This window comes from Felis catus, chromosome C1, assembly GCF_018350175.1.
Source record: "Felis catus isolate Fca126 chromosome C1, F.catus_Fca126_mat1.0, whole genome shotgun sequence".
Classification (NCBI taxonomy): Eukaryota; Metazoa; Chordata; class Mammalia; order Carnivora; family Felidae; genus Felis; species Felis catus.
Window position 1 is genome coordinate 44,687,595 of NC_058375.1, and position 27,949 is coordinate 44,715,543.

General features: G+C 47.7%; 1 protein-coding gene across 1 annotated transcript; it reads left to right on the plus strand.

The window, feature by feature from the left end:
- The first annotated feature begins 1,350 nt into the window (after positions 1–1,350).
- LOC102901879 lies at positions 1,351–27,926 on the plus strand. The gene is made up of 6 exons (XM_045033598.1): positions 1,351–1,381; positions 1,581–1,918; positions 25,443–25,548; positions 26,481–26,636; positions 27,128–27,230; positions 27,778–27,926. The coding sequence occupies exons 1-6, from the start codon at positions 1,351–1,353 to the stop codon at positions 27,782–27,784; spliced, it is 741 nt and encodes a 246-aa protein (XP_044889533.1). The 3' UTR covers positions 27,785–27,926.
- The last annotated feature ends 23 nt before the right edge of the window (positions 27,927–27,949 follow it).

The following is a 27,949-nucleotide window of genomic DNA, read 5'->3' on the forward strand; positions in this document are numbered from 1 at the left end:
GAGGGGCAGACAGAGGACCTGAAGCGGGCTCTGTGGTGACAGCAGAGAGTCCAATGCGGGGCTTGAACACACGAACCATGAGATCATGACTTGAGCCGTTATCAAGAGTTGGATGCTCAACCAACTGAGCCACCCAGGCGCTGCTCCCCCCACCCCAATTTTTGTCTTACTGATGAAGCCGAAGCCATGCAAGGGTTATGAGGTCAGGCAACCTTACCCCTCAGCTCCCCGTCAGCTCGGGACTGGGTTAGCCCAACCTTCTCCTACATCTAGAGCATAGGTGCATGCTAGATATTTTGTGGATGGAAGAGGGAAGAAGTAAAGGCTGTGATGAATTCCTGGATCATCTCTCTCATTGGGTTTGAGGAAAAGGCACAGAGGTAGGCCTGGGTGAGGGTACAGGACTCGGATGGAGAATCTGTATATGGAAGGTTAGAGACGTAGGGAGGAGGCAGCCAATGGGAAATCTCAAATGCTAAGCCAAGGCACTGGGGAGCTGTTCAAGGTGAAGTTGGGGATGCTTACACATTTTTTAACTCCACCTTCATCTGCTCATTTACCTAGATGCTGTCTTCATTATGTGGGGGAGGCGTGAATCATTGCTTCCTCTAGGACTAAGCTTACTGCCGTACTCAACGCAGATACAATATCAGGCAATCCATCAGCCGTAATGGCGTGTGTGTGTTTACCACAACTCTCCTGTGTCAAAAATAATAAAGGCACACCTAACATGCCTACTTGTCAGCTACCATAAGGTGCCATAGCAGAGTCAGAGGAAAGGAATAAAGATTAGGTGGAATGTGGGCTACGCAAAAGTCGGAGGCATAGACTACACTCCAACTCCAGCGAAAAGAAGACCTTAAGAAAGACGACGTGACGTCTCTCTTCTGAGCCACCACCACCAGCGTGGCCACCAAAGGACCATACTGACCCACTATTACTCAACAAATACTCTCTTTTGGTGGTTTCTCCATTTTTTTCTCTGGGGGTATGAGAAAGAGAGAGACAGACAGACAGACCTGGGGGGATACAGGAGTGACAGCCTGCTGTATGGGAAAACCAGATACACTGCTTTGCAATTATTCCAGGACTCTGAAGAGCTGTCACAGGTCACTAACAGCTGAGTATCACTAGCTACCTTTTCTCCTTCCTTTCCTGTGGAAGAGACTCAAAGCCCCGGAGCAGCATGAAGGGAGGACACAGGTTTTTTACTTACTTCAGAATTTCACATACTGCCTGTTTATAGAAGCCAACTCACTGAAAATTAACAGACCTTTCCTTGTTAATCAGTGTTGCTCGGTGTTTCAGGGGGGAAAAAAAAAAAACATCTAAGTCAACCGACCTTCGGAAATGTCTTTTGGTCGGGAATTTAGCCACGTTGGTGAGAAACACGAGCCGCGTCCACCAGAAAGTGTTTCTGAGGCAGGTTGGGGGAGTTTGCTTTCAAAGGTCAGGAAGGTGCGAAAATGCGAGTTGAGTCCCTGCCTGACAGGTGCTTACACTTCCCGCGACTTTACTTGTGTGACCCCTGTTGTCATTTAAATTTTCCACCGTCTAGCCCCTGCTCCCCTACTGAAAAGGGACAAGGGCAGGTGTGTCAGTCAGGGTCCTGTGGCAGGAAGAAGTACACCTGGATGGAACTTGGAAGCGAATTGGACAAAGGGATGATTTCATAGAGGCAAGGGCAGGAAGGGGAACTGCCAGGACTCCGGGGGCGACCGGGACTAGCTGCGGTGGGCAGTCTCCGCCACCACTTAGGCCTCTCGGGAGCTGGAGTCATGAAGGAGGGACTCCCCGGGGTTGGGGGCTGAGGTCCTGGAGGGGTGCAGCCGTTACTGGCGCGTGGAGGGATGGGTCTAGCTCTCCATCTCCCGCCAGCGCCAGACCCAACTGGAACTCAGAGAACAACGGAGCCCAGGTTGGTGGCCCACAGCATCAGCTGCTTGGGACGCAGACCAAGCGCAGGAAGGAGGGGAGTGTGGTGGGGGGGGGGGGGGGTGGCCAAGAGAGCGAAGTCTCCCGATTCACGTCGGTGGGTTTGGTATCCCCGGTGAAGAGAAATGCGAGGCAGCAGATTCCCTCCGGATAGGACCACCCAGGAGAGGAGGTGAAAGTGGATGAGAAATTTCGTGGTGGTTTCTTTTTCTCGCAACAAGCGATGAAATCGCCCAGACCTGGACTCTGCAGGGAACCAGTGAAGCAGAGGGAGGAGATTGGGCGCTTGAAGCTCGTCTCCAGAGGCCACGGGCGGCCTGACTTTGAAGCGGTTGTGCTATGTTGGGGGTGATTTCTGGCCTGTTCCTGCCAAAAATGTGCTCCGTTTTGCAAGGAATTCAGGCAAAGGTTGATGTAAGAGGCCTGGGCTCTCTGAGAACTCGTCTTGGCCGCAGAGGAGCTAACTTAGGTCGCAAGGCCACACTCAAAGGTACACCTTTCCTCCGATCTTCTCTTCTGACATTCAGAGCCTCGTCTTTTGTCCTTTCCATTCAAAAGTCTCAAAGGCACCTCGAGGTCCATTTCCTGAAAACCAACCTCATGGTGTCTCTCTCAAAACCAACCCTTCTACACTGCCTCTTTTGGTGAATAACTTCACTGACTCTCCAGCAAGGTGGCGTCCTTCTTAACACCTTCTCTCCCATCTCCTCAAACGCCGAGTCCTGTTGATTTTACATCTCTCTCCAGTCTGATCCTATCTCCTGACTCTAAGCTACCATCACCTCCCCCTTGAACTCTGGCAGCCACCTGCTAATTTGCTTGCAAATACTCCCTCTAGTCTCTCCTCCAATTCGTTTTCCACAGGGCAGCGACGGCCATCTTTTCAAAGGACATATGGCCACGTGTCTCTCCTCTGCTTAAAATCATCCCATGCCTGCTTGCTGCCCTGAGCAGACTCCTTCACAAGGTTTGTAGGCCCTAAGTGACCTCACTCCACCCCACAGTTCAGCCCAGCCCTTCTCATTTTCCCCCTTGCCAGGCACATTGGCCTTCTTTTAGTTTCTAGTCCTGGGCTTCTCTCTAGGGACCTGTGAAGGCCAATCCTTTGCCTAGAATTTTCCCTCCCCTCTTCCCACCAGATGAACTTAACCGACTTTTAGATCTCAGCTCAAATGTTACTTCCTCGGGGAGTCTTCCTTGAATTCTAGACTAGAAAAGGCCCCTCGGTGAAATGCTGTTCTAACAGCCTATCCTTTTCTTAGTTACTGTGTTTGTCGGTACATGCCTGTGCGATTATTTGATGAACATCGGTCTCCCTCCTGCCCTGTGATGTTCATGGTATCTGAGTCCATTTCTGCTTTCCTCCCCGCAGGATCCTTAGTGCTTTGTGTAGAGTCAGGCATGTGGAGGTACTCACTGAATCCTTTTCGGAAGAAAGGAAGCTTCTAAAGAGACTTTGTAACCTGGAAGGGCCCAGAGGGAAAGTGACTGAGGGTAGGTAGGTTATGACATTTGGAATGACTCGGGAAATATATAAACAATTTGGTGGGTAGGCCATGACAGTGGTGACCCCCGGGGAGGAAAGTACGGACATGTCCCGCTCTGGTGGTGGGTGTGGGGGAGGCATCCGAAATGGAGCACATGTCAGGGACAGAACACATCTTCTGTGCCTCTGTAAGCCTGTACCCATGTGGGAGAAAGCACCCTAAACTGTGTCAGGGGCCTGCTTTTGAGGCCTGGATTTGATGCGAAGTAGTTGTGTGTTTTTCCCTCTCATTCTCTTTTTTTTTTTAAACACTTGTTTTTTCAATGTTTATTTTTGAGAGAGCGTGCGTGCACACGCGAGCGAGTGGGGGAAGGGCAGAGAGAGAGACACACACACAGAATCTGAAGCAGGCTCCAGGCTCTGAGCTGTCAGCACAGAGCCCAACGCGGGGCTCGAACTCGCGAACCGCGGGATCATGGCCTGGGCCGAAGTCGGACCCTTAACCGACAAAGCCACCCAGCCAGGCACTCCTGTCCTCTCGTTCTTAATTGCATCTGTAAAAAACAGGGTTGGGTTGTTCAGGCACTCAGGGTTCTTAGTTGTGAAGAACAAATATTGCCTCTGGGCAATTTAAACAGAAAAGGAACTGTTTGAAAGGACATTGGCCCGCTCACAGGCTTACCGCTCACAGGATTACCAGGAAGCCCGACGAACCAGACCCTGAGAACTGGCAAGAACAAGGAAGATTATACGGGCCAGACCAGGACCAGAATCTCAGTGAGGGACCAGGCTCCATAAAGCCACTGCAGCCCATGTGCCACTAAGTGCTTAGTATCATGCCACTCCTCTCAGCAGTGGGCCCTGGACCATTGGCACCATTGGCCACACTGCCCTTGGGAACTAGATGTCGCTGCCTTTGCTGTTACCCTTGGAAAGAATTCTTCACCCTCCCTCCTTCTTTGAGTCATTACCTTTTGACTCCAAAGCCTGAGCAGGTGAATCTGACACCCTGAGTTTGGTCATGTGTTAGAGCCCCAGCTCCAGTGGCTCTGGGGCCACTAGAAGACAGCTTCCTAGAGAGGGAGGCAAGTTCTGTTGATCACCAACCCTCCTCAGACGGGGGTTCCCCACCGTAGGAATCAGAGGGTTCAGACTGGGGACAGCCAATCCGCATCAAATATCCAGTCTTAGGTAGTCTCTAAGGTCCCTTTCATGCTAACAATCCCAGCAAAATGAGAAAGGATACGGCCATCACCCCGCCCCCCCTTCCCATTAACCTGAGCAGCCTATGAAAGCTACGGAAAACTTTGCCAAATCATCGCTTTGCCACAGAAAACTTTGTTCTGCTTTATGAAAAGCCCTTAGTTCTAGGTACTTTGGAGACGTACTCTGAGTGTCCTTGCATTATGTGTTTATTTGAGCCACTGAAGCCAGCCTGTTCTTCTTGGCCTCCCAGCCCTAAAAATAGGGCATTATTAAATAGCCTAATAACCTGGTCAGTGCTCTCAGAGTGCGGCAGGACTGTGTTGCTTCATATTTTTAGCGGGCAGATGCTCTTTCTATTGGAGTATCTATTTTTAAACTCCCCAAATGTCAATTCCCTTTCAACTGTCGATCCCATTCTCAAAGACCTGCCGGTTTGTTTCCCGTTTGTTTTTATGACAGAATTTACCATGCAATGCAAAAGACACACTGTTAACGTTTTTGGGGGGTGGTGGTGGATAGAAGTAACATTTTTTTTATTTTTCTTGCCCATACTTCCTTCTTTTTCTGTAGCTGAGAGCTAGGAGAATCAACGAAGAAGGAATTCTGGAAGTAAAGGGTCCAGGATCTTGGAGTGATTTATGAACCTTCTTTTAATGCCGTTTCCACCCTATCTGCTTCCTTAGGCAAGTCGCTTGCATTTAAAATAGCCAAGCTGTGGGAGCAGAGAAAGCGTTATAAAATCATTCAGTGTGAATAGCTGATTCCGGCTTAATTTGTTACTACTCCAAGGTAACATAGAGGTGTGAATATAAAGTAATGTGACTGAGGCTTTAAAAACCTCCAGTGATCTTACACTTCCCAATGACTGCGGAACTCCTCAAAGGACCTCCTTTGGGAGGGAGGCACTGTCTGACATCATCGTGTCACTCAAAGCAATTTTTGGAGTACTCTTTTCTGAACTGCCTTCCCAGGTGCGGCTCAGGCTCTGGGATGTCCTCGGTGACAGCAGCCCAGTGTGCTCGGGGAGTGTGGGGGGGCCGCCACGGGAAAAGATGCTGTCCTGTCCTGGTGGCTGCAGGGGGTTGTTGGGTGGGGAGGCATGAGCGTGGTCATGTGGAGCGGGTGTGAGCTCTGGGGTGAGAGGATGGGGGTTCCAATCCACTCTCTACCCCTCAGGAGCTTCGTGAGGCTGCTTAACATCTTAGAATTTCAACCGCTTGGAGTGGAAAATGCGGGAAATCCCACCTCCCTTGCGGGGTGGTTGTGAATAAACGGGTTTGCATGTGCGGGGCTCCAGCACCTGGCAAAAATCCAAAAAGCGTTAATAGCCTTTTCTACGCCACGGTTTTTCTGACACGCTTGGTCCCAGCCAAATGGGGCTGCTTTGCTCTTCCGCGTTCAAGGCCTCTGGGTCTCTGTCGATGTTCTTTCCCGTCCTGTCCTCCACCTCTAGGCCTCCTTCCCCCGTACGCGCTCCGTAGGTCCAAATCCCATGTCTCCTTTAACATCTGCTTTGAATAAAAGGAATACTGGTGAACCGAGAGGTTGAGCACTTTGCCCGAAGTCTCACAACTTGTTTTTATTATTAAAAAAAAATGTTTTACTCTTTATTTATTTTAGAGAGACAGAGACAGAGAGAGGGAGAGAGAGAGAAAGAGATTGAGAGCAGGAGTGGGGGAGGAGCAGAGAGACAGGGAGACACAGAATCCGAAGCAAGCTCCAGCCTCTGAGCCTGACGCGGGGCTTGAACTCACAAGGCGTGAGATCATGACCTGAGCCGAAGTCGGATGCTCAACCGACTGAGCCCCCCGGGGAACCCCATCATCTCCTGTATTCTTCCATCAGGTAGCCACCGATCCTACCAGCAGGACCTGTGTTGTGGGAATGAAAGAGCTGAGTGGAGGGGCGCCTGGGTGGCGCAGTCGGTTAAGCGTCCGACTTCAGCCAGGTCACGATCTCGCGGTCTGGGAGTTCGAGCCCCGCGTCGGGCTCTGGGCTGATGGCTCGGAGCCTGGAGCCTGTTTCCGATTCTGTGTCTCCCTCTCTCTCTGCCCCTCCCCCGTTCATGCTCTGTCTCTCTCTGTCCCAAAAATAAATAAAAACGTTGAAAAAAAATTAAAAAAAAAAAACGCAACTCTGGGCATGTGTCTCCCTTGCTTAAAACGTTCCATTTACTTCAGGGTCCAAACCAGATTCCCCAACAGAGCCCCAGAGGGTGCCAAGTGATGAGTCTCCATGCCATCCCCTCGGCCGGCACAACCCTCCCCCCTAGCTCACTGCTCCCAGCTGCATACGCCTTTCAGGCCACTCTTCTACCCACCTTACTCCCTCAGGACTTTCCCTTCCTTTCTTGCTGCCTGGAAGACTGCGCCCTCTTTCCCCACCTTGACCTGGTCTCTGGTCATGTCTACTCTCACGACCTATGCTTGTTATGTCGCCACTGGGTACCCGGAGGAAGCATCCCCTGCTCGGGGGATGCATCCCCTGCGGGGATAGATGTGTCACGTCCTGGCCAGGCCTGCCCCTCCCCGTGAGAGGGGACCCCCCTGGTGGCCCTGGCTCTGCCCTCACTCTCTTGCTGGGAAAGTCGGGCTGGGTGACACTTGGGGATCGGGGTCTGACCTCCGCAGGGGCCTCTGGGGGCAACGAGGCCTGCTTGTCCAGTCCAGCTTGGCCTGTCACAGAGGAGGCACGCTCTGACTTCATGCCACAGATTGATCCTGGCGGTGGCGTTTTCTGAAGGGACTTGTACCCTTCATCTCCCCTTGGTTCATACATTCTGACTGCCAGCAGGCCTGGCACAAAGCCATCTTGGCAAAGAGGAATTTTTATAGCCTGATTGGTTTAATTTTGTTTTCTTCCCAAATTCCTATCCCCAGGCAGAAATAATCTCCAAACAGCTTTTGTACCGTGGGGGATAGGATGAGGGAGCCATGCAGGAAAGGAAAGAGGACGGGGCAAGGACATCTAGACTGGAAGTAGGTTAGTCTCTCGTTTAGTAATAATGTGTTAATTTTATAATACTAGGAAATATTTACTAAGAACTAATAAGTTCCCGAGTACTGTACTAGGAATTTGCACATGTATTATTAGCTCATTTAGTTTTCCTAATTCTAACCCTTTGAGTTAGATTCTATTATTATTCTCACCCTATGGATTAGAAAGTTAAGGAGGTCAAGGTCAGTAAGTAGCAGAGGTGGGCTTATAACTGAAGGTAGGGGAGCCCTTCCTGAAATGTTGGCCTTGGGGTTAAGAATCTCAAATTAAGTCATGGTTTCCGGTGCAGGCACCCAGCAAAGAATGATCATCAAAAGAGCAGATTCTGGAGAGATCCACGCATACCCAGGACACCCCCCAGGTGTCTGTCCACTGGCCGTGATTGCTTTTGAGATGCTGATTCCAGTTCACTGGGCAGCAGTCCGATGTCAAAGAGAGAACGTGAGCTTTGGAGTCCCACAGACCTGGGTTTGAAAGTGAACTCAGTCTCTTCTGTCCGTACAGCCCAGGGCACAACATCATTGTGACTCAGTGTTCTCATCTTTAAAATGGTCATTGTGATTCATAACTTGCATGCCTGTGAGGATTAAGTCCGAAAAAACAATCAAGCTTCTTGCACTGGGCCTGGCGCGTAGAGAGTGAGTAATAAATGGTAGCTATTAATATGACACTAATGTGAAGCCCTAAGTATTTTTATTATCATTATCCTCCTCTTCCTCCTCCTCCTCCTCCCATATTTTGTGACGAGCTGATAAATTCCACCATTAATATTTGCACTAAGGTGTGCTGTCTCTGGAATACCTGACTAAAAAGAAAATACCGTAAAGGGAAAACCCGTTGAACTGAGATCAAGCTAAACGATTTAAGTCTTTTTTTTTTTTTTTTAATTTTTTTTTTCAATGTTTATTTATTTTTGGGACAGAGAGAGACAGAGCATGAACGGGGGAGGGGCAGAGAAAGAGGGGGACACAGAATCGGAAACAGGCTCCAGGCTCCGAGCCGTCAGCCCAGAGCCCCATGCGGGGCTCGAACTCATGGACCGCGAGATCGTGACCTGGCTGAAGTCGGATGCTTAACCAACTGCGCCACCCAGTCGCCCCTAAACGATTTGAGTCTTAATTAGTAATTAAGCTCTTTACTGTGCAAGCTGGAAAGTAAGAGAGTAACTTGGGAAAAAAAGGAAAAATAAAAAGCCTTAAGTTAGTAATGCCAACCAATGCCTGCCTCCATTTAGTTAGGGTCTATTATGAGTTTGATGCCTTTAATTTTATTGTTAATCCTTGATGATAATACCAGTCCCCTGTGGGGATGGTATTATTACCATTTGACTTATGAGGCTTAGGATGAGATTAAGCAACGTGTATGAAGCCGCCTGAGAGTCAGCGGTGGGTAGACTCTCTTTGGGGAAAGTGTCTTTTATTTATTATAAAATTTTTTTTTAATGCTTATTTATTTTTGAGAGGGGAGGAGGGGCAAAGAGAGAGGGAGACACAGAATCCAAAGTAGGCTCCAGGCTCTGAGCTGTCAGCACAGCACGAACCGGGAGATCATGACCTGAGCCGAAGTCGGATGCTTCACCGACTGAGCCACCCAGGCGCCCCGGGAAAATATCTTAAGTAAATAATTTAAAAAGAAAAGAAGGTCAATTGTTAAAACAAAACAAAACTCCCCAGACGTTTCTAGCTCATATTCATCACACGGACCCCACGTTGGCAGGTGGAGAGGCGAACTGGTGCACATGAACCATTTAATGTAGCAGACTTCAAAAGACAAATGCATGATCATGTCAGCAGGGAAGGCGTAAAACTTATATTGGGTAAAAAGGATGGAATGCAAAATGGTGTCACGGAGAGTATATACACGCTTCTCCGAGTTAGAGAAAATCGATATCTGTATACCCACATGGACCGGGAGTATTCAGTTTCATGTGAATGCTTGGTGTAAGAAGCTTCTTTGTGGTATTTTCAGACAGAGCAGTTTATTTTTTTAAGTTTGTTTATTTTGAGAGAGAGAGAGAGCAGAGAGAGAGGGAGAGAGAGAGAATCCCAAGCAGGCTCTGCACCATCAGCACAGAGCCCGACAGGGGGCTTGAACTCGTGAACCGTGAGATCATGACTTAAGCTGAAATCAAGAGTCAGATGCTAAACTGACTGAGCCACCCAGGCGCCCTTTGGGCAGAGCAGTTTAAATGTATTCAGTGATAGAGAGGGAAAGGATACATAGAGAACCAAGTGTTTTAAAAAACGAGGTAGCTTTTTTAACTATCTAGATTTAAGTGGTGAAACTAAACACAAACAGAAAGTGATTAGTATCTTGAGAGGGATTTATTTAGGACAATGTTTCCTCATCTGGAATTTGAAGATTCTTCGGGATGTGTCAAGCTAACGAGAGAGGGGCTCCAGATTTTTGCTGTATTTGATAAAACATAATGGAAATCTCATAGTTTGGTTTCATCATCTTGGCGATAGCTAAGGGCACTAGAGTCTGAGTTCTGTTATCAGATCGCTGGAGTTTGGATCTCAGCTTTGTTATCTGCTTGCTAAGTGCTGCTGGCACGTTAATCTGTTTCCTTGTCTGTAAAACAGGGTCAATAATGAGTGCCTATCTCGATGAGGGACTGAGTGGCACAGGGTGAGTTTTCTGTAAACCGTTCTTTTTCTTTCTTTTTTTTTTTTTAAGGTTTTCTTTTTAAGCAATCTCTACACCCAACATGGGGCTTGAACCCACAACCCTGAGATCAAGAGCCCCCACACTCCACCCATGGAGCCAGCCAGGCGCCCCTTAGTAAATGATTCTTAAACAATAAAGCTTCTTTCCTTTGATCTGGAATTATATCAATTCAGCCCTAATTTTGTTGCCTCAAGCAAATCAGAAGACTCATTTGCCAATTGTTCCAAGAACCTTGGAGCGTCTGTCTCAGTAGGTCCTTACAGCAACCCTAGGCAGCGGGAGTTATTATTTCCCTTTTGCATTTGAGGAAACGGAGGCAGAGAGACGATGAGAAACTGGTTCAAGGTCAAAGGCTAAACAACCAGTAAGTGGAGGGGCCGGGGCAAATCTCTCCAGCCAAAGACATTCTTTGCGACCTATCTCACAGTGGCAAAACATCAGAAACACCCTAACCTGGAGGCAGACAGGTAGGTAAATTAGGATACACCCCTAACACGGAATGAGTGTGCTCAGGTTGTCCCTTGCCCCCATCCTCTGCAGAGACTCTGGCCACTGTGAGGTCAGAGGGACACCAACGTGACAGCAAAGATGAGGGGGTGTGTTGAAGACACTGGCATGGAAGGCACTGTGACAGGTCAGGGAATAGAAGAGAGAAAACGGGAAAACGTTTAAAGACCTATTCTTATCGTATGCATCTCCTTCCTGGGTGTTGGAAAACACGAGGGGCTGGCGTTCTCCAGCACGCACTTCCTGGTGGCTGAGCTCAGCTTCTTCGGCAGTGGAGGCTCTTTGCCGCAGGGCCAGGGGAATGGTTTTACCTGTACTGACACGGCATTGTCGCCACGTCAAGGGCTGACGCTGCCGGGCAGAGGGTCCTCGACACCACCTGCACCGGAAGGGCCAGGTTGAATAGGCAGGTACGGAGAAATTCCCAGGTGGCAGTGCCGGAACCCCATTCGAGCAGGGATATGCCACAGCCCTGGGCTCTCTGGAGCTTCTGGCTTACCGCAAGATGCAGACACAGACCCACACGTTTTTGCCATAGGGCAGTCAGTGGCCTGGTGGTGGTCTACGTGGCGGGGTGCACGGGCAGAGAGGAGCTCTGCTTAGCTTGGCAGCGAACAAGGCTTCCTAGAGGAAATAGCAGCTGAACCAAGTCTCGGGAAAAGAGAGAAGCGGGGAGATGTTCCAGAAGGAGGGGCTTGTATGGGCAAAGATCGTAAGGCAAGAAAGAGCCTTATGCGCTCAGGGGAAATAGAGGCACCTCACCGTCACCAGAGAAGCGAGTCAGAGGTGGGGAGTGGATGCCGCTGGGGCTGAGGAGGAGATTGGGACCGGGTCCGGGCCACCGTGGCCTCTGCAGGCATCTGGGCCACTGGCTCTTGACTGCAGGGTTTAAAGCAAGGGGCATTTTGTTGGTTGGCTTGCATTTAGGATGGGAGAGACTTGAGCAAGTCTGCGGGCTTATTGGTGGAGGTGAGACGGCAAGGTTGGACACCAGAGAGAGGAGAGTCTGCGTTAAGGGGCTGGGCCCTTAGGGAGCAGGAGGCGTTGTGGTAGCAGTGGGAGGGGCAGAGGGAAGATGGGGATCTGGGTGCAGAGGTCAATTCTCCTGCAGCAGGACAGAAGGCTCAGGGGGCACATGCAAGGTCATGTCTCTTCTCGAAGAAGCTGTTCAGAGTGTATGTGTTTTAAGGGGCGGGCAATAACGGAACGAGACGGAGAGCAAACCGCCCCAGTAGCTGAGGCTGTCAGAGGCGAGGGTCAGCTGATAGGGAAGCCAGGAACCCGTCTGCCAGTGCCATTTCCTCCAGCAGCACCTGGGGAGCTGGGAGCAGGAGCTGAGAAGAGCAACCGAGAAAGACGAGGCAGGAGCGCAAGGTTGATGAGGAGGTGGAGGAGGGCTGCTTTCAGGCAAACCAACCACGGGCTGAGCTTGAGCAGCAAGGAAGGGACAGGAGAGAAAAAGGGGGCTCGGAGGCGAAGAAATTATAGCTAGGCCCGTAGTTTCGCCCTGTGCTGGCATGGCCTGCTGTTTGTTGGCTGTACAACCTTGCTGCTTGGCCTTGAATGAGTAATTTCACCTTTCTGGGCCTTGGCTTCCCTATCCGTAAGATTATATACTCAGTATGGTGTTCTCCAGCTATGTATGGTTGTGCAAACCAGCATGTTCCAACCTCTTGGGCCTCCGGGTGAGTCATTTTTCTGTACCTTCTACTGGAGCCGCCGAGCCAGTGTGAATCATTTTCTGCCCAGAAGGAGCCAACCCTGGAGTTGGGAACGTGATGTGAGATCTCAGTTCATCAGGGCCTGGGCCAAGCTCTAGCTGCCATTGGCCAAAAGTTCATACTCAGGTTAGTTTGCCTCAGGGGTCTCAGTAAACATTAACTACATACCAGCTGACCTCGGACAAGCCACTGAACAATTCACCACTTGGTTTACTCAACCATAAAGGAGTAGTTGTACGCTCAGGGTGGCCACGAAGAAGCGTGTCTCAGAATGGCTGGGGAACAAAGCCATAACCTCCGTTATTGGTTGAGGTCTGCGGACAGGTGGAACGGAAGAAGGAGGAAGGAGGGGTATAGCCTCTCTGATGAGGGTTCTCCTGTTGCTTCAGGGCAATCCTGTGCAGAAGACGGCAGCAGAATTTTGTCAGCAATATTCACAGCGGGTAGGGAAGGGGGCACCAGTGGGACCCACTATAATCCACTCTTTCCCTAGAAATAATAAGCAGAAGCTGTATCTTCAGATCTGTGCAGGATGGAAAATGATGCATAGGTAGTTTAATTTTTTTTTTTTCAACGTTTATTTATTTTTGGGACAGAGAGAGACAGAGCATGAACGGGGGAGGGGCAGAGAGAGAGGGAGACACAGAATCGGAAACAGGCTCCAGGCTCTGAGCCATCAGCCCAGAGCCCGACGCGGGGCTCGAACCCACGGACCGCGAGATCGCGACCTGGCTGAAGTCGGACGCTTAACCGACTGCGCCACCCAGGCGCCCCGATGCATAGGTAGTTTAAAAAAAGAAGAAAACAGTGTAGCCTTACCATTTGTGCAGAATTAAAAGTCGTAAAGGTCACATACATCTCATAAACATTACTCACCATTCCAGCGACAAAGCACTAGAACTGCTCTCAGCCTTTCCACACATATATCGTACATTTCACACTGCCATCAAAGAATTAATATCCTTAATATATAAAGAACTCCTACAAGTCAATAAAAGTGAAGACCCTCCTAATTATGTAGGTAGAAGATATTAATCAATGATCTACCAAGGGGGGGAATACAAATAGCTAACAGATATTGAAAAAATTTTTTCAACCTTGTTGATAAAGAAACACAAAGGAAAGGAATATACAAATTTTCACCTATCAAATTAACAAAGACTTTACCAGAAAAGCACATACAGCTGGCAAGGATAAGGAGAGACGGGTGCTCTCTACACAGCAGGTGGGAACGTAGATCAGTCTAGCCATTCTCAGAAAATATTTTGATAATGTGTTTCATGAGATTTAATAATGTTTATTTTTTTTTCAACGTTTATTTATTTTTGAGAGAGAGAGAGACAGGTGCATGCTGGGGAGGGGCAGAGAAAGAGGGAGACACAGAATCCAAAGCAGGCTCCAGGCTCTGAGCTGTCAGTCCAGAGTCCGACGTGGGGCTGAAACCCACGAACCGTGAGATTGTGACCTGAGCCCAAGTTGGCTGCTTAACTGACTGAGCCACCCAGGTGCCCCTAAAAATGTTTAAATTCTTTGATTTGCCCTTCTACTCCTCCTTAGAGTCATTCTAAGGAAATAAGCCGAATATTTCGCTGTTATACACAGTAGTCCCCCCTTATCCATGGTTTTACTTTCCACAGTTTCCGTTATCCATGATCAACCACAGTCTGAAAGCGGATGATCCTCCTTCTGATGTGTCTTCAGAAGGTCAAGAGTAGCCTTGTGCAGTGTCACTATGCCTTCATCATCCCCCTTAGCACAATATTATCTTGAGAGAGAGAAACCACATTCATGTGACTTTTATAACAATATGTTGTTATAGATGCTCTATTTTATTAGTTGTTGTTGCTAATCTTGTACTGTGCCTAATTTATAAATTAAACAACATCATAGGTGTGTATATACAGGAAAAAAACCTATAAACATAGGTTTAAATATACAGGTTTGTATATTTATATATATGGTTCAGTACTAGCTGTGGTTTCAGGCACCCTTGGGGATCTTGGAACGTACCCCCCATGGATGAGGGAGGACTACTGTCATGGGATAGAGAAATTGCTATATGTTAGGCATTGTGTATGAATATGCATTATTTATGAATTATTCACATTAATCGTACTGCGTTATCATATGAATTATTTTATTTAATCGGTACAATTGCCTTATCAATCAGGTAGGTACTTTCACGAAGTCTTCCTTTACAGGAGAGGAAACTAAAGCCTAAGGAAGTTAAGTAAAGGTTAACTGCAAAGAAGGAGGGAAGCTGGGATGATCTGAGTCTGGTGTATGAGCTCTTAATACCTTTACTTCCTCTAGGGACTCATTAATACACAGGTCCAGGAAGAGGGTGAAAGACTATCTTTTTTACAAAATAATTAAGTCAGGCAAATTGTTCCTTGCTCCATTGATCAGAGAACCTCCGTGTTTCTAATTAAACCAGAGAGATTTAATTAGGGTTCCTGGGCCTGTCACCTAGTCCTTTGGAAAGTTTTGTGATGAGTTTTACATAAAAGTATCAAACAGTCCTAGGTTCCTGTGTAGAATGGTGAAGTCAGCTACTGGATTTGGCACCTTTTTAGGTCGGGAGAGCCGAGAGCTAACAGAGGTTTGTGTCAACAAGCCGTTGCTGCAGCAATCAATTGTTTATACTCACTTGGTTGCCAGTGTCTCCCCCGAAAGTGCGAGCTCTCTAAAAGCAGGGATCGAGTCTGTCTCAGTCATTAGAATAAGCTTGAAGGTGAAAATGGATTGTGGGAGAGCTTCCTGCGGTGTTTGCTAAGCTCTCGTGTGTATAAGAAGACATGTCACAAGAATGGTTATTAAGTGGCATTGTTGGCATTTGTAAAACATTTGCAAGGACATCTGGATTGTTTCTAGTTTTTGACGATTTACAAACACGCTGCTGTAAACATCTATGGGCAGGTTTTTACATAATGGACATAAGTTTTTGTTTTTCTGGAATAAATGCCTGGGAGTGCTATTGCTGGTTTGTATGGTAGTTGCCTGGTTAATTTTTTTTTTTTTAAACTGCCATCCCGTTTTCCAGCGTGGATGTGCTATTGTACATTCTGACCAACAATGCATGAGTGATCAGTTTCTCAGAATCCTTCCCAGCAGTTGGTCTTGTCTGTGTTCTATTTTAGCACATTGGAATAGATTTGTAGCGGTATCTCCCTGTGGTTTTAATTTGCATCTCCCTAATGGCTGACAATGTTAAAAATCTTTTCATATGCTTATTTACCATCTATAGATCGTCTTCGGTGAAATGTCTCTACACACATTTTTGCTACTTTCTAGTTAGATTGGTTTTTATTTTGACTTTCAAATTTCCAGCGATATGTATCTAGCCCTTTGTCAGATACGTGGTTCGCAAGCATTTTCTCCCAGACCGTAGTCAGTCTTTTTCTTCTCTTCACAGGGTCTTTCATGGAGCAAAAAAAAAAAAAAAAAAAAAAATTTAATATCTATAAAATATATTCTTTCCATTTTTCCTTTTATAGATCTTGAATGTTTTTTTACCTCTATGTTTCCCCCCCAAGATTTATAGCTTTACGTTTTATATTAAAGTGTGTAATCCATTTGAGTTAATTTTTGTAGAAGGTGTGAGACTTAGGTTGAGGTCCATTTTTTTCTGCTACTTTGGATGTTTAATTACGCCAGCACCATTTGTTGAAAGGGCTATTTTTCTTCCATTGGGTGGCTGTTGTATTTGGGTGTATTTGTGTGGGTCTATTTCCAAGCTCCCTCTTCTGTTCCACTGATTTATGTGTTTGTCCCTCCACCAATGTCACACGGTCATGATTACTGTAGCTACAGAATAAGTCTCAAAAGCAGGTAGTCTGATTCCTCCCACAGTCTTCTTTTTTGAAGTCGTCTCAGCTATTCTAGTTCCTTTGTTTCCGTATACATTTTAGAATAAGCTTCTCTATATCTACAAAAAGTCTAGCCGGAACTTAGACAAGAATCCCATTACACGTATAGATTAATTCGTGAAGAACTGACATCTTTACTGTGTCAAATCTTTCAATCCATGAACTCCGTATGTCTCTCATTGATCTTGAGTTCTTTCATCATCATTTTGTAATTTTTATTTTTTTATTAAAAAATTTTTAAAATTTTTTTTTTAAATTTATTTGTGAGACAGAGAGAGACAGAGCATGAGCAGGGAAGGGGCAGAGAGAGAGAGGGAGACACAGAATGTGAAGCAGGCTCCAGGCTCTGAGCTGTCAGCACAGAGCCTGACGCGGGGCTCGAACTCACAGACTGTGAGATCGTGACCTGAGCTGAAGTCGGATGCTTAACCAACTGAGCCACCCAAGCGCCCCTAAAATTTTTTTTTAAATGTTTATTTTTGAGAGAGAGAGAGAGAGAGCGTAAGTGGGGGAGGAGCAGAGAGAGAGGGAGACACAGAATCTAAAGCAGGTCCAGGCTCTCAGCTGTTGTCACAGAGCCCAACACGGGGCTCGAACCCATGAACCTGAGATCATGACCTGAGCTGAAGCCAGAGGCTTAACTGACAGAGCCATCCAGGCGCCCCAATCATTTTGTAATTTTTAGCATACAAGTCTTCTACGTGTTTTGTTAGATTTCCACCTAGGCATTTACTTTTTGAGTAAATGGTATTTTTCATTTGTTAGCACATACAAATATAATTGATTTAAGTATGTTTATATTTGATGACCTTTCTGAACTCAGTTATTTTAGGAGTTAAAAAAAAATTTTTTTTGAGGATTTGGGGGATTTTCTACATAGACAATTACATCATCTGAGAGTAGGGATAGTTTTACTTCCTCCTTTTCTATCAATATGCTTTTTATTTCCTTTTCTTGCCTTATTGCACTAACTAAAAGTCCCAGCAAGCTACTGACTAAGAATGGAAAGAACAAGAGAACACGCATCCTTGCCTTGGTTCTGACCTTAGGGAGAAAGCACTCAATCTTTCCTCATTAGTATAATGGTAGCTGTCGGATTTTTTTGTAGATGATCTTTGACCAATTCAGACGTTTCCTTCTACTCCTATTTTTTTTCTGAGAGTTTTATCATAAGTGAGTGTTGAATTTTGTCAAAAGACTTTCCCCCATTGATTGATACGATCATACGATTGTCCTTCTTTAGCCTAACACAGTAGATTTTTGAACACTGAACCATTTTTGCATCCCTGGAATACATGTTATTTGGTCATGGTGTATAATTCTTTCTTTATATGTCCTGGATTCTATTTGCTGATATTTTGTTAAGGATTTTACATCTATATTCATAAGGCATATCGATCTGTGGTTTTCTTTTTTTAGGATTGTCTTTGTCTGGTTTTGGTATCAGGGTAATATTAGCTTCAGAAAATGAACTGAGAGGAACTCTATCCTCTTCTATTTTCTGAAAGAGTTTATGTAGTACTAGTGTTAATTCTAAATTAGACCTTTAGTAGAATTGTCCAATGAAAGCATCCGAGGCTAGATATTTGCTTTTGAAGAGTTTAAATGGATCCAAGTTCATGAATAGACAGGATTATAGAGGAAGTGAAAAGATTGCCGAGGGTCAGAGATGTGAGAGGAGAAAGGGAGGGGTGGTTAGGGGGGAGCAGGTAGGAATTTTAGTGCAGTGAAACCATTCTACATGAAACTATCATGGTGGATACGTGTCATCATCCATTTGTCAAAGCATGTACAACACAGGAAGTGAACTCTGATGCAAACCACTCACTTTGGGTGGTGGTCATGTCCCCACGTAGGTTCATCACTGTAACACAGGTACCACTCTGGTGGGCGATGTTGATGAGGGTGGTGGGCTAGGCTTGGATGTGTGTGGCAGGAGTATGTGGGAACTCTACATCCTGCTCAGTTTTGTTGTGAAGCTGAAACTGCTCTCAAGAATAGACTCTTAATTTAACCCCCCCCCCCCCGAGTCTGTGTGGTTACAAAATGGGCGCCTTATCCGCCATTGTCCCCATCGCCATTCAGCCTGTGACGCCTGTTGTACCTGTATTCAGCTGCCCACACATGGACTCCTTGGGTCTTCTTTCTGTAGGCCATTTTGCCTAAGCCTGGGGCTGCCCTCCGCTGACTCCTCTGACCTGCTATTCCTGCCATCTCCCTCTTCCCTGTGACTTAGCAGGTCTTGAGCCTGGGGATCCACCGGCTTGAGTGACAACCTCCCTAAGCCCCATTTCCTCCTCTGTATACGACGGGGGATACCTGGGATGAAGATGTGAGGTACCCAGGGTGCTGCTGGGAACAAGGTAGGATTTCTTCCCTTTCCTTCCTCCTCTCTCCATGCCGCTGCTGAGGGTGCTGTGGAAAGGCAGCCCTTTCAGAGTAAGAAGGAGGGGGACACTCAGTGAGGGAGAGAGTGAGGAATGGGGACCCTCTGGGACCTGCAAGCAGCCGCCGGGCAACCAGCACCCTTCCCCACAACCGACGCCCATCTCAAGATAGGTTTGTTTCCCGGGTCCCCAGAGGGTGGGGGTGGGAGCAGGGAGCACATGGGGTTATGGGGGAAGGATGTTGTTTTTCAACAGACAAGAGTGACTCCATTTCCGATTCTCACAGGCGACCTGAATGCCCGTCACATCAGGCAGGGAGAGCTGCCCAGATCTGACACTATCCCCTTGTAGCAGCGGCTGGCAGGCCCCAAGGGGCGAGAGGGGATGCCTGCGGGCTGGTGGAGGCTGAATGAATTTAGTGCCTGTGAATGAGGCGGGATTGGCAGCCCTTGAGACAAACTCCCTCTTTGTCCCTGAGCTGTACCTCCCAGACGAGGGCAATGCCAACTTTCTTCGCTCCATCCTGTCCACATTCTTTGGCCCAACTCAGCTGTGAGGAGAGGCACAGAGGCTCCCATGTTTTAGGCCCCCCAAAGAATCCGTTAATTTGCGCCTCGGAGACCCGCAAGCAGCCTGCAGCCTGCGTGGCTGGAGTCACAGAGCCGACAGTTGCCAAGACAGCAGTTCTCGAACATTTCTGACCGTAGCCCACGGTGAGAACTGAATTTCGCGTCATGACCCAGGGACACACCCAGGCATGCACGTTCATGTACGTTCTCACACAGAGTTTAGACATGGGAAAAAGGAAGCGGAATAGTGCAGGAAAGACGGATTTTATTTTGTGCGTCTTGTTTCTGTGCGCACGTGCGTGTGTGGTCGCGATAGAAATCGTATTTCTGGCCGTGGATGGTGTTAAGAAAAGACCGAGAAACACTTGTGTAGATCACGCTTTCCCCAACTCTATATTAAACCGCCAGCTCGGAGAGTGATGAAACATGTTAGCATATTAAAGACCCTGGAGATTCCTGCAGGAAAGAGATTTGTTGGCTTTGCTGACCAAGGGCATGAATTGTCTCCCCCCTTTCCCTGAATGCTTACGCTACTATCTCACGGAACCAGTATTTCACAGAACGTAGGCCTGGAAGGAATTTGAACAGTCCTCTAGAATTTGCTCAGGGGTGTTCGTGACAGGGTAAGAGGGCGTCTGCCTCAGCAAGAACAGAGCTGGTAAGCCAGATCATTGGTTTCCAAGTAAGAGTTTGCTTGAAAAAGTCCTCTTGCCGAAAATGTTTAGAAACGACAAGTCTAGTCCAAATCTCTCATGGGAAACGGAGGCCCAAAGAAGGGAAGTGACTAGAGCGGGCCACCTGGGGGGGGGGTCCTGTTAGAGTTGGGACCCCCTTTTACTGAGTTCTTTTTTTTTTTTTTAATGTTTTATTTATTTTTGAGAGAGGGAGAGAGAGACGGAGCAGGAGCAGGGGAGGGGCAGAGAGAGACACACACATAGAATTTGAAGCAGGCTCCAGGCTCTGAGCTGTCAGTACAGAGCCCAACGTGGGGCTTGAACCCACAAACCGCGAGATCATGACCAGAGGTAAAGTTGGACCCTTAACGGACTGAGCCGCCCAGGAGCCCCTGCTGAGTTCTTAACTGTAAACCTTCTGACTCTACCTCCAGGGTGAGGTAAACACTGGTGCAGGGGGGCTGGAGGTCTGGGGTCTGGGGGCAGTGGGGGGCGGGCATCAGAGGGCCTGGCCTTGTCCCTCTTCCCTTGCTCCGTTGCTGACCTTTTGAGAATGGTTTGACTTCTCCATGTTTGAGCTTTCTCATCTGTAAGATGGTGAGTAAAGATACTACCTTAAAAATGAGATAATTTGGGGCACCTGGGTGGCGCAGTCGGTTAAGCGTCCGACTTCAGCCAGGTCACGATCTCGCGGTCCGTGAGTTCGAGCCCCGCGTCGGGCTCTGGGCGGATGGCTCGGAGCCTGGAGCCTGTTTCTGATTCTGTGTCTCCCTCTCTCTCTGCCCCTCCCCCGTTCATGCTCTGTCTCTCTCTGTCCCAAAAATAAATAAAAACGTTGAGAAAAAAAAAATTAAAAAAAAATGAGATAATTTGTGGCACTTTGGAAAGACAGGTATTGTATAATAAATACAAGGAAATTATTTATTTTTTCTAAGCCTCAGAAAGGAAATTCTATAGTACTAACCAGGAAGTTTGTAGCCTCATTGTACTGTAACTTAATGAAAACTTTGTTGTCCAGTTCTAAGAAAAGTTGCTCATTACTATGTTAAAAAAAATAAGGATGTTTAGAAACTCCCCTTTTGTCCAAATAAAACTCAATTGTTGTTTTCCCAGAGGTGACTTTGCCTAGATTGTATTCAAACTAGCAAAGGATGTCTACTCCTTGTCCACGGGGGTTTAAAGTGAAGTTGGTTTACATCCAATAGTGTCTTTAAACAGTGCTGTTCATTCAGCTTTTGTTGGACAGATATATGTTTGAATGGTGTGTGATTGCTTGTACTTCCGATCGTCTCTCTGTCCCCTGCCACCCTGCTCCTTGTCCCTGGAAGCTATTTTCAAGGGACTCCATCAATGGTTTTCCTGCCTTTGGCACCTGGTTGAGGTCGGCCTAATGGAAGCCTGGCAGGAGCTCAGAGGGCAGAGGAGAGTGGGTCTGGGGTATTTGTTCCTTGGCTTCTTCCTTGTACTGAGGGCTGCAGCTCCCTGCTGTGTAGGGTCCATTACCCACTCCCTCCTCTGGGTCTGGCCTGGGGTAAATGTCCCATAGACTGATCCTCTATTCCACTCTGATTATACTTCTGAAATTCCTTTATTAACTCTCTCCAACTGACCCGATTTGAGCGAGACGTCTATTTTCTGCCGAGACTTTGACTTTCACGTGGTTTCATATACACGTTCTCGTGTTTCACATTTTCTTGCCTTTTTCTGTTCAGTGTCACAAAATGTGTGAAAGTATAGAAGACTCAAATTTTTCTTTCTTGTGTATCCTTTGTGTTGAGAGGCGGCAGTAAGCAGGACATCACCCTGGGGTGCTTTCAAAATCACCGATGCTTGAGCCTCCCCCAGAGATTCTGATCACTGGGTCTGGATGGGGACCCAGTGTCCCGTTACCAGGATCTCTATCTCCGTGTGGGACCCACGGACGTAGGGAAGGAAGTCTGGCTCTGTAATTTGTTTCTGCCAGGTCTGCTCGCTGGGTCTTAAGTGCCGTGTGTGTGTGTGTGTGTGTGTGTGTGTGTGTGTGTGTTGGCACCTCCACTCTCTGACCCTGGATCTTATATTGCTTTTTCTTTTTTTAAAAAAAAAAATTTTTTTTCAACATTTATTTATTTTTGGGACAAAGAGAGACAGAGCATGAATGGGGGAGGGGCAGAGAGAGAGGGAGACACAGAATCGGAAACAGGCTCCAGGCTCCGAGCCATCAGCCCAGAGCCCAACGCGGGGCTCGAACTCCCGGACCGCGAGATCGTGACCTGGCTGAAGTCGGACGCTTAACCGACTGCGCCACCCAGGCGCCCCTATATTGCTTTTTCTAATGCTGATTGCAGCAGCTGATGGTCTGAACCTTTGGTTCAGACCACACACACCGCTGCCCTCTTGTGGACATGGGCACAGCTGTGTCGGCCGGCCCAAGTGGCCGCCTGTAGCATTTTCTTTTTGCCACCCACCGTCAGGACGGAATAGGGTTTCAAGATGCAGTTCAGTCAAGAGTAGGAGGAGGCTGCCCATAACCACTCCCAGAAGAGACTATGTCCTGTTCTCTAACAGCCTTTGGTGAAGAGCTCCTCTTAATTCCTGTGCATTCTTCTTTGAACAGTTTCTTAATTTGTTTAGGATTAGCTCTCCCTGAGGAGGGGTGGGGTGGATTAATTGCCGTGCAGAAAGGTAGAGCGTTTAGGAGACAATTGAAAAGGGCCACAAATGAGCCTCTGGGAGGCAGAGTCTGCAGATCAGAGTGACCGAGTCCTGGGACAAGGGAGTTTGCTGTGACTGGCCAAGCTGCTGAAATGCCGTACCCGCCCTCCTCCCTGGAGCCTCTTCCTGTGCCTTGTCTAACTATCACCTGGAAATTCCCTCCTCTGGCTTTAGCCTCCTCTTGCCCGGGTCTCCTGAACTTGTCAGTTCCTGCCTCTAAGCGCTGCTCCTGGCCCGGTTTCTGCCACACACCTGTCCCTCTGTCCCCTTCCATCCAGTAGACGTCCACTGGCCCCTTCATAAGAGAGTTGGTAGCAATCCGTTAACTGTTTTCCATCAAACAATTCATGTGATATATTGTGCATTAATTACTAGAATGTTTTAGATCATATTATCATTGTCAGCAGTGATGTAAGAGGAAATATGCGTTAGTGATTAGTCTATTTTGTATCAAATAATTTTTATTAATTTCTTGAGGGCAGATCTAAGAAAAAAAAGGATAACTGTGCTCTTAAGAAGTAGATGTAATTTTGACCATTTAAACTTACATTAAACAGGGGCGCCTGGGTGGCTCAGTTGGTCAAGCGGCCGACTTTGGCTCAGTCTGTCATCTCAAAGCTCGTGAGTTCGAGCCCCGCATCAGGGCTCTGTGCTGACAGCCTAGAGCCTGGAGCCTGCTTCAAATTCTGTGTCTCCCTTGCTCTCTGCCCCTCCCCTGCTTATGCTCTGTTTCTCTCTCTCTCTCTCTCTCTCAAAAATGAATAAACATTGAAATATTTATAAATTTACGTGAAACAAATTTTTGTGCCATATTTGGAGAACTCTTATCATGATTTTGGGTTATCCTTGCTGTCTGCCACCACTCGTGTGCTACCATTATCTGGGTTAATGTGAGCCCGCTCACTTGTTCAGTAGTGTTTTTTGAGCACTGACCCTGTGCCAGGCACTGTTGTAGGTTCCAGGGAGGGAGCAAGGAACAAAACCGTCTCTTTTCTCAGATTCTGATGGGAAGTTAACGTATATATATTTGCTTCAACAGTTCCTTCTCAAGTTTTGGAACTAGGACCGATCCCTCAAGCTCCTTTTTTTTGGGGGGGGGGTGGGTGTCAATTTTTGGGAATACTTTGCTCTTCATTGGCAACTTCTGGCGATGGAATTCGATGAACTGTTCACAATCTCGCAATTTTTCTAGTAGCTGAGATCGCAGTAGGAAGAGGAGAAAGGGTTGGACGAGTTTTCTTGGGGCCACTGGCTTTTGCACAAAGCTGTGGGTGTGAGTCGGGCTGCATGGAGCATGGCGGTCCACACCTCGGGCCCTGCAGACACAGATCTGGCTCCAAATTCCGGTTTTGCCACATATGTATGTGTAACTGCATGACTTTGGGCCGTTCACAACCTTTCTGAGGCTCATTCTCTGCTGGCTCCCAACCCTACCTCCCACAGAGGAGAAAAGTGATAATAATCTACCTAAGTGGCTCTTGGAGTGATCATTAGGTGAGATTATATATATATGTGTGTGTGTGTGTGTGTGTGTGTATTTATGTAGTGCTTAGTGTAGTGAATGTCTGGAACAAAGCTCAATATGATAGCTGTCACTACTAAGTATAATTTAGTGTTTCTTCCTCCCTACCACATTTACTGAGGTATGATTAACCAATAAAAACTGGATATATTGAAGACGTACAACACGATGTTTTGGTATGCGTATACATGGTTCAATGATTGCTACAACTAAGCTAATTAACGCATCCACTATCTCACGTAATTGCTAGTGTGTGTGTGTGTGTATGTGTGTGTGTGTGTGTGATAAGAACACTTGAGATCTACTCTCTTGGCAGATTTCAAAAAAAATTTTTTTTAATGTTTATTTTTGAAGGAGAAAGAGAGAGAGAGAGAGAGAAAGACAGAGTGTGAGCGGGGGCGGGTGAGAGAGAGACAGAATCCAAAGCAGGCTCCAGGCTCTGAGCTGTCAGCACAGAGTCCGACGTAGAGCTCAAACGGGAATGGTGAGATCCTGACATTACGGGGACTTCTAGATTAATTTCACTGTAGTCAGAGAACATATTCCACATAGTCTGGCAAGTGCTGAGACAAGGGAAATACAGGCTGATACTGGTGTGTAGAGCAGGGACACCTGACAGTCTAGGCAGGCTACCTGGAGGAGGAGTGACTATTAAGCACAACACTGAAGGATGAGTAGGGCCCTGGTGGAAAAGGCATATATGTATGCTTATGTGTGTGCTGGGAATATAGCAGCAGAGGGACCTCGGTCTTATGGGGGAGACCCTTACTTGGACAGGACAGGTTCAATGTAATGTAGTAAATGTCATGACCGAGGGAAGCCTTGAAACTTTGGGATTGTGGCAAAGTATAGCGGTTCTGTTTCATGAAGTTATGGATAGGTAAAGCTAAAAGGTATGGTCAAGTTTGTTGGGGTCAGCCCTGGGTTCGGATACTCTTTTGCCTCTGAATAATTTTACCACCGTCTAGATACTAAAATTCTTAAAGCCTCAGTTTCCTCATCGATGCACTGGGGGGTACGAATATCCCCGCCTGGCGGGATCGACACGACGCTATCTGAGATTCATCAGATACAATCAAGCAATTAGCAAAAGGCTGGTGTCAGGGCGGAGCGGGAGTGGTTTTAATCCCTGGGTGTGAGTTCTTATGATGTCACTCTGGGTGCCTGGCCCTCAGAGGAACTCTGAGGTCCCTCTGTCACTGCAGAATACCCAGGAGGCAGCGGTGGAGAGGACAAGAACAGCCAGGAGCCCCGACCGGAAGGAGCCCACGAGCACGGCGTGCTGTGCCCAAGGCAGAGCCGGCCAAGCTGGTGAGTGCTGAAAAGCCGCATGCGCAGAGCGCCTGGCCTGGAAGACGGGCCTAGAAGCTTGTCCAGATTCGGCAGGAAAGAGCATTCAGATCAGTGCTGCCTGCCCTGAGTGACAGGGGAGGGTGGCATGTGGGTCATGTATTTTCTACCCCTGGAACTTGGCAGGAACACCTAATACTTGTTGCATGCTTATTTTATTTTTTTTACCACACACCACGCTGAATTCTTTACGCGGCTTGTATCGTTTAACGCTCTTAACCCTATAAGGCCGGGACTCTTACTAGTCTTATTTTATAGATGCGGAAGCTGGCACAGAGAGGGTAAGTAACTTGCCTTCTGCCTCACAGTCATTGGTTGTGGCTCGTCTCCGCCACGTTTCACAGTCTATTGAGACTGGAAGCGCTTTGAAAGGAGGGGCACGATTGTATCTATTTTGGACCCTCCGTGGCCTCGTAGGTGTTTGGATGGTTTTCATTGCTACACTGAGCTCAGTGGTTCTCGCTGGACACACGGTCGCTTGGGATGTTTCAAAAGCTTCTCGCATCTGGGCCCAACCTCACATTACTTGCATCTGGGTCTCTGAGGTTAGGGCCTGGGCATCTGTGCCTAGGGAGTCTCAACAAAGCTGAGGAACGTTGGGCTAAATAAAATTCTTTGTCAAACTGCAAGCCTTTCTTCCCGCCTCTTGGCACTGGGGGGTGCTGTGGGATAGTCTAAAAAAAAAAATAGTATTTCCTTTAACCCAAGGAACACATTTCTTTTTGTTTGCAAATTTGTTTTGTGTATCTCCTCTCAGGGGCATGGTAGAAAGCTTGTCAAGACAGGTAATGGCCTGAACTAGCCTCTTTGTGGCTCTTTTGAAGGTGGACCACTGAGATTTAAGCAGGCAGACCTAGAAAATTTCTGCAGTCTGCAGTTCGTTTAGTTTTCAGCCTTCCTTCAGGAGCAGTTGGTCTGTGCTCAGGACGAAGAGGTTTGCAAGGAATCACTTGAGGTGTGGCAGGCTGAACAGCCACCCGGAAGGTGTCCCTGTCTAATCCCCAGGACCCGAGACTCTAGGACCTTACGTTGCGAAGGGAGATTTGCAGGTGTGATTAAGTTAACGATCTTGAGATGGGGAGGCTATCCTGGTGGGATAACCAGTGTTCTCACAAGCCACAAGCCTTAGAAGCCAGAAGAGGGAGCAGAGGGTTGGATCAGAGAGGGAGATAGAGGAAGGAGGCAGAGTCAGGGGGCACGCTAAGACCCTAGGCTGCTGAGGAGGAGGGGCCACAAGCCCCGGCTGAGGGCAGCCTGTAGAAACTGGAAAAGAGTTTTCCTCTAGAGCTTTGCAAAGGAACTCAGCCCTGCCGACACCTTGACTTTAGCCTGCTGAAGCCCATTTGGGACTTCTGACCCCCAGATCTGTAAGACCCTAAATTGGTGGTGTTAGCCACTAATAAGTTTGCAGTAATTTGCTCCAGCAACAATCTGAAACTAATACATAAAGAATGCCTGAAATGCCTCCCCTGGGAGGCATCATTGCTCGTCCGCCTAATGGCCATTTCTAGCAACCCTCCTTCCTTGCCTTCTTCCCGAGTACTAATACTCCCAGCCTCTTTTGCACTCCGGGATGATCAGGAGACCCACGGAGTCATAAGGAAAAGCCAGCTGGGGAAAGAGCCTCTTTCGGATAAAAGGAGGTAAGTATTCCACAAGAGCTCTCTTTTACTGCCTTGGCCACCCCCTTGATGTTTGACCTCGGAAACACACCGTGAGAATGTGAGGTCTAGGGATACAGCAGCCATTTTGGGACCATGAGGTGAAAAATCCATGCAGGACACTCTGACCTGTCCTTGGGATTCGAGACCACTGTTAGCTCAGTCCTGCAGTTACACTTCAGCTTCCCGAATAGGCCTTCAATTACTGTTTCAGGAGCCACCATTTCTTACAGAAAATCATAGAAAACCAATAAATACTTAACTGAATGCCCCCGGCTCTGGGCTGGGACAAAGGCACAGAGGAAACAGGCCTGTTCTGGAGGAGTTTGCAGTCTCTGTCAGTCAGGTTTCCTTTGGTTGCAAGTGCCAGAAACCCAGCTTGGCAGTGGTGAGGGCAGGAAAATGAGGCAGGACATAAACCTGAGGACCCAGTCTCGTGCTTAAGAAGTATCAGTGTTCTTCTCATAGTGAGGACTTCCGTTTAGAAAGTTCTTTCACGCGCTTCTCATCTGTTTCCACCTGCACAAAGACCTTGAAGATAAGAAGAATAGAATTGCGCAGGGCACCTGGATAGCTCAGTCGGTTAAGCGTCCGACTTGGGCTCAGGTCATCATCTCACGGTTCGTGGGTTCGAGCCCCGTGTTGGGCTCCGTGCTGACAGCTCGGAGCCTGGAGCCGGCTTCAGATTCTATGTCTCCCCC

Bases quoted from the DNA above. Each gene is read 5' to 3' on its own strand.
- LOC102901879 (XM_045033598.1), top strand. From the start codon at position 1,351: ATGTCTTTTGGTCGGGAATTTAGCCACGTTG. The intron at 1,382-1,580 runs GTGAGAAACACG...CCTACTGAAAAG, and splicing joins TCGGGAATTTAGCCACGTTG to GGACAAGGGCAGGTGTGTCA. The intron at 26,637-27,127 runs GTGTGATTAAGT...CTTCTTCCCGAG, and splicing joins TTGCGAAGGGAGATTTGCAG to TACTAATACTCCCAGCCTCT.